Raw genomic sequence first — 9,483 nt, 5'->3', positions numbered from 1 at the left:
TTTTTTTAAAGAGAAGAACCCTAATCTTTTGCCTGGAGGTGCATTCTCCAAAGTTAGTTAGTTCCCTTGTCAGCTGGTTCTCTTCCTCCCCCTCTCTGGTTCCCACGTGTCCTGAGTTCTGGTGGACAGACTGGTCCCTTCTGCTGACGGCTCCATATAGATCCTGTGGAGACTGCTACTGCTTTCACTGTTGTATCTTCAGCACTCATTCATCCCCTCCACATCTTCTAGAACTTCACTGAAATCCATCGTACATATTTTTTACTCTTTTATGATGATTCAGGTATGGTATTAAGAGGGAGGGGCAAAAAATCATAGCCTACTTTCTTGAACCAGAAACCCAAGTGGCATTTTAGAAATAAAAATCCCTGAGCCCAGCCCTAGAACTACTCAGTCAAGTGTATTGGGAGTGAGGCTTGAATCTCTAACCTTAGGTAATTTTGTTGTAGCCAAAGAGTGGTTGGCAGGTGAGAAGCATACAATAAATGTGGAAAGAAAGAACAAGTGACATAATGCCCTAGAACTATATACTCTTGTATTTCCAGTTATAGACCAGCTAAAAATGCTAATGTTGGGAGCAGCAGATGGTGTAACTGCTATGTCGCTGGACTCCCACATGGCTGACCACAGTTCGATTCCTGGACCTGATGGCTTGAAACTCATGACAGACATGTGTGGATAGGTGTGTGCCCAAGATCCCAGGAGGAGAATGGAGAAGGGATTGTAGTGTGACCATCTGCCTGGAGTGGGGAGGGGGCTTCTCACTTTCCTTCTCACTGTCTCTTTCTCTCTCTCTTCCCACTGCAAGCACATGCACCCTAAAGCAGAAACTTCTTAAAAAAACAAAAGCAAAAACAAAAAACAACAGTGAGTCAGCAGGTGGTGGGGTGGTTAGAGGCACTGGACTCCCACATGGCCAATTGTGGTTGGAGTCCCAGACCTGGCGGCTTGCTTTCTCACTTTCCCTTTCTCTCTGTCTGGTCAAATTTAAAAAGGATAATAAGAAATGGAATCGAAAATAAATAAATTTTTTTTGGGGGGGGGTGTTTTGTGCTATAGGGCCCATGTGCTCACCAGAAAGAGAGAAACAGGGAGACAGAAAGCAAGAAATCACCCCCCAGGGGACATAGCCACACTGCAATCCCTTCTTCATTCACCTCTCAGGATCTTGGGCACGCACGCACATGCACCTGATGTGAGTTTAAGCCACTGGGTCTGGGACTCGAACCACAGTCCACCGGGAGTCCAGCAACTTAGCCATTATGCCAACTGCTGGTCTCAATAAATAGTTCTTTTTAAAAATGCTAATATTTTAAAATATAAAGCCTTGGTCAAAAGTATTAGCTACTTAGAAGAAATACCAATGCAGTTCCTCAGCTGAATTCCTTTGGCTGCAGCATTCTGAAATTTAGTTTTGGGACTTTAAAAAAAATGATATGTATATACAATACAAACTATAACACTGGTTAGCACCCAGTAATCACCACATTAATATTTCTGCAGCAAAGCCTCTGAATAGTCCTAGTAAGTAGGATAAAGTCTATTAATAACTTCATGTGAATTCAGTTCAAGTCTTGCCAATGTATCAACTTTCCTTGTTGAATAGATTACAAAAAATATTTTCCGTTTTCAGCATTTTTTTTAATTCAGAATTGTTTCTAAAGAATTGTGTACTTGTATTTAATCTGAAACGTTTTTTTCATCCTTTCATTTTATGGTTAAATAAAAGCGTGGAAACAGAAGCCAGTGTTTGGAGCTGCTGCAAAGACACAGACAAGCCAAACAGGGAGTTTCCCATCTTAACAGCCCAGAATTAGTTTGATGTTAGCGATGGAAAATAGAAGCTGGGATTCCCAGCCCTAGAGTAATGTTCACAGACTGATTTCAAAAAAGAAATCGCTATCTCTTCACAAGGTTAGGGAATTGGATAAGTGCTGAGAGTAAAAATGTTAGTTTGAACAACTTTTTACCTATCACAGACTCCTATAAACACTGTATTAATAAATGTGTGAGTAATTACTCTTAAACTGTAAACTGGAGATTTTCATCTTTTTAACTAAGTGTAATAGTTATAGAAAAATTTAAGGGACTAGGCCATGGCTTGGTGGTTAAGGTGACTGGATCCCACATGGCCGTCTGTGCAGTTTGAGTGCCGAACTTGGCAGCTTGAAAAACATACTAGGTATGTGTGCCTGCGTGCCCAAAATCTCAAAAGGAAGGACAGATGGAAGAGAAGATTGCAGTGTGACCGTGCCCCATGGGGGTGCTTTCTTGCTTTCACCCTCTCTGTCTCTCTGGCAAGTGCACATATCCTGTGGCAAACATTTTTCAAAAGAATTCGAAGACAAATTTAACACGCAAATGGAAGTTTTATACTTTCTTTAGACAGAATATAGACATCTGTGATTTAAGACTATAACTTCACTGGGGATTACAGCATGGTCATCCTCCTAGCAAAAAAAAAAAAAGAAAAGAAAGAAAGAATGGAACTTAGTTAATTTATACTCTAATAGCACATTTACTTAACTCTCTTATACTTTGACTCTTAATATTCAAGTGCAAGACAGTAAAAAAATTCTTAGAGTTGCTTATATTAGAAAAATGAAACTATTTTATAAATACTTTGGAATTATGTATGCAAAATCTCTTCCTCCTTTCTTTCTAGTGGATCAATGAGACAATATTAGTGCCACTTGTACAAGAGATTGAGTCTGTCAGCACGCAGATGAGACGAATGGGTTGTCCAGAACTACAAATAGGAGGTATGTAAAAACAGAGCCCATTATTGGGTTTACCTTCAGTAAATCTGCCAAGTACGCAAAATGGGCTATTCTTAAAATGGGCTATTTAGCAGTTTTCTTGAAGTTATTGTGAAGTCAAGTAAAAACGAAAAACTGGGACTGGCAGGTGGTGTGGTGGTTAAGGGCACTGGACTCCCATGTGGCCAACCATAATTTGAGTCCCAGACCTGGCAGCTTGCTTTCTCATTTCCCCTTCCTCTATCTTTCTCTCTCTTCATCCCTCTCTGGTCAAATAAAATAAGTCTTTAAAAAAAAAAAAAAAAAGAACTAAATGTCTATAACAGTTTTTTTAATGTAAGAGCTTTATTAAAATATAATTTATTTCCTGGGATCAGCAGTTGGAGTAATGGCTATGTCGCTGGACACCCATGTTGTGGATGCAGTTCAAGTCGCTGATCTGGTGGCTTAAACTCATACCCAAGATCCTGAGAGGAGAATGGAGGAGAAGGGATTGCAGCATGGCCATCCCCCCTGGGGGTGATTTCTCGCTTTCTGTCTCTCTGTCTTTCTGGCGAGCACATGTACCCTATAGCAAAAAAAAAAAAAAAGAAAAAAATACATACATATATTTAATTTATTTCCCATATAATTCACCCATTTAAAGTGTACAACCCAAAGGTTTGGGTTGTGTAGCCATTACCACAATCAAGAGAAATGTTTAACTCTAAAAAAGAAACCCCATACCCTTTAGCAGCCACCCCCACATCCCGTACATCCCCTCCTACCCCTGCAAGTACCAGTTTCTTTTCTTTGTCTGTAGATAGGTCTTTTGTGGATGTTTCATATAAATGGAATCATGTGACATGTGGTCCTTGGTGACTGATTCTCTCTTAATATGTTTTTAAGGTTCATCCACATTGTAGCATTTATCAGTACTTCACTGTTTTATACTGCCAAATAATACTCAAAATGGATCTACCACATTTTTATCCATTCATCAGTTGATTCGCATTTGAATTGTTTCCATTTTTGGTTCCTATAAATAATGCTGCTCTGAACAGTTGTGCACATTTTTGTGGGCACGTATTTAATTTCTCTGGGGTGTCTGCCTAGAAGGGGAATTGCCAGCTGGTCCAGTAACTCTGTGCTTAACATTTTGAGGAACTGCCAGAGCCTTTCCTAAAGCAGCTGCATCATTTTATCTTCCCACCAGCAGTGTATGAGAGTTCTAGTTCCTCTACACCCTCGGCAACACTTGATACTGTCTCTTATAGTCAGCTAGTGTGTTTGAAATGGTATCTCATTGACTTGCATTTCTTTGATCAGAGCTTAATGATATTGAACCTCTTTTCATGTGTTTATTGGTCACTTGTATATCTTCTTAAGGAAAATGGTTTTTTAGACCCTTTACCTCCTGGAAATATGTTAAGTGCTTTGGATTACACATTAGCATTTGCCATTTACTTTAGGTATCCTATAATCAGTCTTCGTTTGTGGACTAAGGATAGAAATGTGCATCCCCATAGTGTCCGTTTATTGAGTATCCAAGTGTTTCATCATCATCATCATATGTAGTTAACCTACGTTCACTTTTAACCTTGAAAGCTGGCTGTTACTGGCCAGTTTTTATGGGAGAGGCTTAGACTCAGAGGTTAAATAACTTGCTCATTGCACAGAGCAGTGGTTTAAACCAGAATTTTCTGGCTTCAAAGCCACAATGGGTACTTTCTGGGTCGTGGTATGTTATTATGTTTGAACCTGTGCTTATTCTCTTTGAACTTTCTTTCTGAGCGATCATTATTTATCTTTCAGAACATTTTACCTTTGTGATAGACTTTTCAAAAAAAATTAATTATTTTTCTGTTTGTTGTCATTTTCAAGCCACTGGGTCTGGAACTTGAACCACGTTCAGCATGTGGGAATCCAGCACCTTAACCACCACATCACCTGCTGGACTTGTGATAGGCTTTTAAAAAAAATTACAATAATGAGTTTCTATGACTATAAAAATAGTCTGTGTTCACTGTAGAAAATTTACGAAGTACAGAAATGTAAAAAAAATAATTGTCACCTGTAATTTTATTTTCATTGATAACCATTGTCAATGTTAAGTCACATTTATTACTTTTGGAGAATACTATGACATAAACTCTGTGTGTGTGTGTGTGTGTGTGTGTATGTGTGTGTGTGTGTACACACAATACACACACAGTTTGTGTCATATATACACACACATATTTATATCTTGATTTTAAGTTACACTATAATTTAAGAAATATGAAAAGTGGATTGGAAGGGAATTGAGGAAATACAGATATATTGCATGTATGTAATTTTTAAAATCTTATGTATTTCTTCCATGGGCAAGAGATACAGCACCCACAACAGGGTCTTGACACTGTACCCCACCCCAGCCTCAGCCAGCTCCAGATCATGGGCATGCACGTGTGCTGACATACTTAGGGAGGTGTCCCAGTGCAGACCTAGAGCCTTCCCATGCGGGTCAGCCTCACGGATTTACAAAAATGGATTTGCCGGCTTTTACAGAAAGGGGCGGATGGGTTGTGTGTGTTTAAATCTGGCTCTCCCTTACCTGAAATGATAAGTTGTCTATGAAGTAGATAATACAAATTAAGATAAACTATCTATCACTGCTATCATTTATTCCTTCAAAAGCTAGTGAGTATGGACTCTGTGCTTGATATTGTTCTAAACATTAGGGATACAGCAGGGAGAGAAATAACTAAGATCTTTGCCCTCATTAAGCTTTCGTTCTAATAAACGAGACAGGCTATAAACAGGTGATTGATGCTAAACAGAAAAAAGTAGCATGGGAGGGTGTTCTTATTAACGTTTAAGGAAAAGGGGGAAATTGGAGAAAGGGTGATCAGGGAAGACACGCTGACTGGGTGAACACCTACAGGCAGCAAAGAGCATGTTAAGTTCTTTTAGAGGCCTACATGAAAAATAACCGATATTCTCTGTTTCATTTTTAACAGAGGCTAGTATTACTAGCTTGAAACAAGCCGCCCTGGTCAAGGCCCCTCTCATTCCAACCTTGAATACAATTGTGCAGTATCTAGACCTTACACCAAATCAGGAATATTTGTCTGAAAGGATCAAAGGTAAGTATTGATTTGGAAAGGAAAAATGAAAAATTTTCACCACATTGGGATTTTATAAATAAAAGTTAACAAGGAAAAAACTTTTAAGCAACCGAGTCCAGGACTCGAACTGCAATCGACTACAGGAGAGTCTAGTGATAGAATCATTATGCCATCTGCAGGTCCCAGGGGGGGGAAAAATTTTTTTTTAATTTGAAGTATAGTGAAGATCTTAATTTTTTTTTTTTTTTTTTGGAGAGGTTTTTGCTATAGGGCGTGTGCATGCGCCAGAAAGACAGACAGAAAATGAGAAATTACCCCCCAGAGGGGATGGCTACTCCGCAATCACTTCTCTGCCATTTTCCTCTCAGAATCTTGGATGAGCTGAGTTTAAGCCACCGGGTCCAGGACTCAAACCACGGTCAACCACATGGCAGTCTAGCCAACTACTGGTCCCGAAGAGCTTAATATTTTATAAATGCATATTTAAACTAAGGAATATACTTGAACAGCTTTTGTATTTTATATGTTAAGAGTTGTTGAAATAATTTAGCTTTGAATATGTTAATAATGCCTCTTTTTCTTTTTTTCAGGTTTTTGCTATAGGGCGAGTACACTTACCAGAGAGCAAGAGAGACAGTGAGAGGGAAAGTGAGAAATCACCCCCCCAACCCAGGGGGGATGGCCACACTGCAATCCCTTCTCCACTCTTCTCTTGGGATTTTGGGCATGCACACACATTCATGGTATGATATTCAAGCTGCCAAGTCCAGGACTCGAACTGCAGTCAGGTGTGTGGAAATTCAGCACCTTAACCACCACACCACCTACTGGCCCCAATAATCCTATTCTTTATTGGGAATTTATGGGCTTTATGGGCTCAAATGAATATTCACTCCTTTTTTATCATTACGACATTCTTTGTAGTTTTATTTAGCATGCCGATCTTTATTTCTTCTAATATTTATAATTCCTATTTAATAATGTTGCTTCTTTATATTTCTGTTCATTCTTATTCTTTTGGGAAGATGTGATCTTCTGAGGAGACTGGATAATCAGGAAATTGAGCCTCCCTGATGTTCCTCCACACATTTTTTTTTTAATTGCTAGAGGACACATGCGCTCACCAGAGAGAGAAAAAGTACTGTTCAATGGGAAGTGGCCACGCCGCAATTCTTTTTCCTCCATGTCTCCATCTTGCCAGGATTTGGGGCACACATGCAGGCATATGTGCCTGGTGTCGTTTTTAAGCTGCCAGGGCCAAGACTCAAACTTTAGTCAGTCGTGTGGGATCACATATTGTTAAATGTTTTGATTAGTTGATATATTTAAGTTTCATTTAAGCTCTACGTTTTTAAAAAATATTTATTTAATTCTATTTTTTTATTATGTTTTAATTTGACCAGAGAGAGAGAGAAAGGGAAAGTGAGGAAGCGAGCCGTCAGGTCCAGGACTCACACTGTGGTCGGCCATGGGGGAACCCAGCGCCTCTAATCACCACACCACTTCCCAGCTCCAGCTCTAGGCTTTTTGTGCATTCTTTTTTTCTTCTTTGCAGTTTGTTTAAAGAACTGAATTTTTGTCCTGTGGTTTTATATTGTCTGGGTTTTGCTGAGTGCATCTTCGTGGTGTAGTTTTACATGACTCACTGTATTCTGTATTTCTGTATAAATTCAGGTTCACATTTTTTGGCAACATCGCCTCATAGATAGCAGAGTATTTATTTGTGTATCAAAAAAAATCATGTGTATGTTTGGCTCTGTGTGTACCTATATCGGGTTGTCAGAAAAGTCACAAAGTATTTCAGGTTTTTTAATGCAAAAATGCATCTGACGTGCCTGATGGACAACCCAATGAAATACATAAAGAATTATATCTCAGGACCAGCAGTTAGCGTAATGGCTCTGTTGCTGGACTCCCACGTAGTCTACCGCGGTTCGTGTCCCAGACCCAGTGGCTTAAAACTCACGCTGGGCGCATGTGCCTTTGTGCCCGAGATCCTGAGAGGAGAATGGAGGAGAAGGGATTGCAGCATGGCCATCCCCCCTGGGGGGTGATTTCTCGCTTTCTGTCTCTCTGTCTCTCTCTCTGTCTGTCTGGCGAGCGCATGCGCCCTATAGCAAAAACCTCTTAAAAAAAAAAAAGAATTATATCTCAAATATACAAAAAGGTTTAAAAAACACAGTGAACACTGTACTGTATTGTAGATTTAACAATTAACAACATTTTGGCATATTTAATTCTATGTGTATACATGTACACCTTTTTTTTGCTATACAATTTTAAAGTACATTGCAGGTATCATTACTTTTCAGTATGTACTTTCCTAAAAATAACACTGTTATCACAATACAGTATCACACCTTAAAAATGAACACTTCTATGGCCAGCAGGTGGCATGGAGTTTAAGGTGTCTCATCTCACATACCTTGAGTCTCAGACCCAGCAGCTTGAAAATCATCCAAGCACGTACATCATGCCCAAAATCCCAACAGGAGAGTAGATTGCGGTGTGGCCATTCTCCCCAGGGGTGATTTCACTCTCTCTCTTTCAGCAAGTGCACACACCCTATAGCCAAAACTAAACACACATACACACACACACACACACACACACACACACACACAAAGCAGTTCTGTAATACTACTTTATGTAGTCCATGTTCAGATTTCCCAATTACCTGATGACATTTTGAAGAATTTAGATTACTATTCTTGTCTTTCATTTTGGATTTATCTTGTTCTCCTCATGATGTTTGCCTTGATCTTTTATCCCTCTCTCTTCATTTCGTAAGTTTATGTAAACATTTCTATGAGTGAGAGAGCACCATCACCCCCAACAATGTCTCACACCGTGTTTCGCCCCCAACCCAGACACGGCACACGCATGCTCTGTTTTGCAGGGAGGTCTCCCTAGAACCAGGAACCTTCCCCTGAGGAGCGCCTTGCAGAGCGTCTCGTAATTTGCCTCTACACCACCATCCGGCCCCTGGTTGTTTATATCTAAGTTTCTTTGTGTTTGGTTATTTGATCAAGTTTCTGAGACGAAGTTTCTGTACTCCCCTGTTTGGAACCCCTTAGCCTTTCTTTTTCTTTTCTCCGTATCTTTAGCATTTTAAATTTCATCTTTGTTGCCACAGAACTTTCTCAGGGAGGTTGTATGAGCTCATTTAGATGGAACAGAGGTGGAGATTTCAAAGGACGAAAGTGGGATACGGACCTGCCCACTGATTCTGCTGTAAGTCTTGGTGTTGGTGTTATTTTGTTCTTAAAGGTTAATGTTTTTTATATCAAATTATGTGTTTTTATTTCCCATTACAAAATTATTAAAGAAAAGGTAGAAGCTAAGATAGAAATATTAATAACAAATAACTGTAGTACCAGAATTTTAACTCAATCACTGTTAATATTTTTGTTTGTCTTTTTCTCCCATTATTTAGATGGTACCTTTTTTTTTTTTTAGAGGTTTTTGCTACAGGGCACGTACGCTTGCCAGACAGAGAGAGAGAAAGTGAGAAATCATCCCCCAGGGGAATGGCCACACCGCAGTCCCTTCTCCTCTGTTCTCCTCGGGATCTTGGGCACACACACACACACACACACACACACACACACCCAGCGTGAGTTTTAAGCCACCGG

General features: G+C 39.6%; 1 protein-coding gene across 2 annotated transcripts in view; it reads left to right on the top strand.

The window, feature by feature from the left end:
- Nucleotides 1-9,483, top strand: part of TMEM209 (transmembrane protein 209) — an 84,900-nt gene that overhangs the window by 40,708 nt on the left and 34,709 nt on the right. For both annotated transcript variants that reach the window (XM_006158820.2, XM_006158819.3), the window contains exons 9-11: nt 2,666-2,762; nt 5,741-5,866; nt 8,985-9,082. In XM_006158820.2, the coding sequence (XP_006158882.1) occupies nt 2,666-2,762; nt 5,741-5,866; nt 8,985-9,082 (321 nt within the window). The remainder of the gene's footprint in view (nt 1-2,665; nt 2,763-5,740; nt 5,867-8,984; nt 9,083-9,483) is intronic.

The sequence above is a fragment of the Tupaia chinensis genome, unplaced genomic scaffold, assembly GCF_000334495.1.
Source record: "Tupaia chinensis unplaced genomic scaffold, TupChi_1.0 Scaffold000610_1, whole genome shotgun sequence".
NCBI classification, from domain to species: Eukaryota; Metazoa; Chordata; class Mammalia; order Scandentia; family Tupaiidae; genus Tupaia; species Tupaia belangeri.
This window is presented reverse-complemented; position numbering and strand designations above follow the sequence as displayed.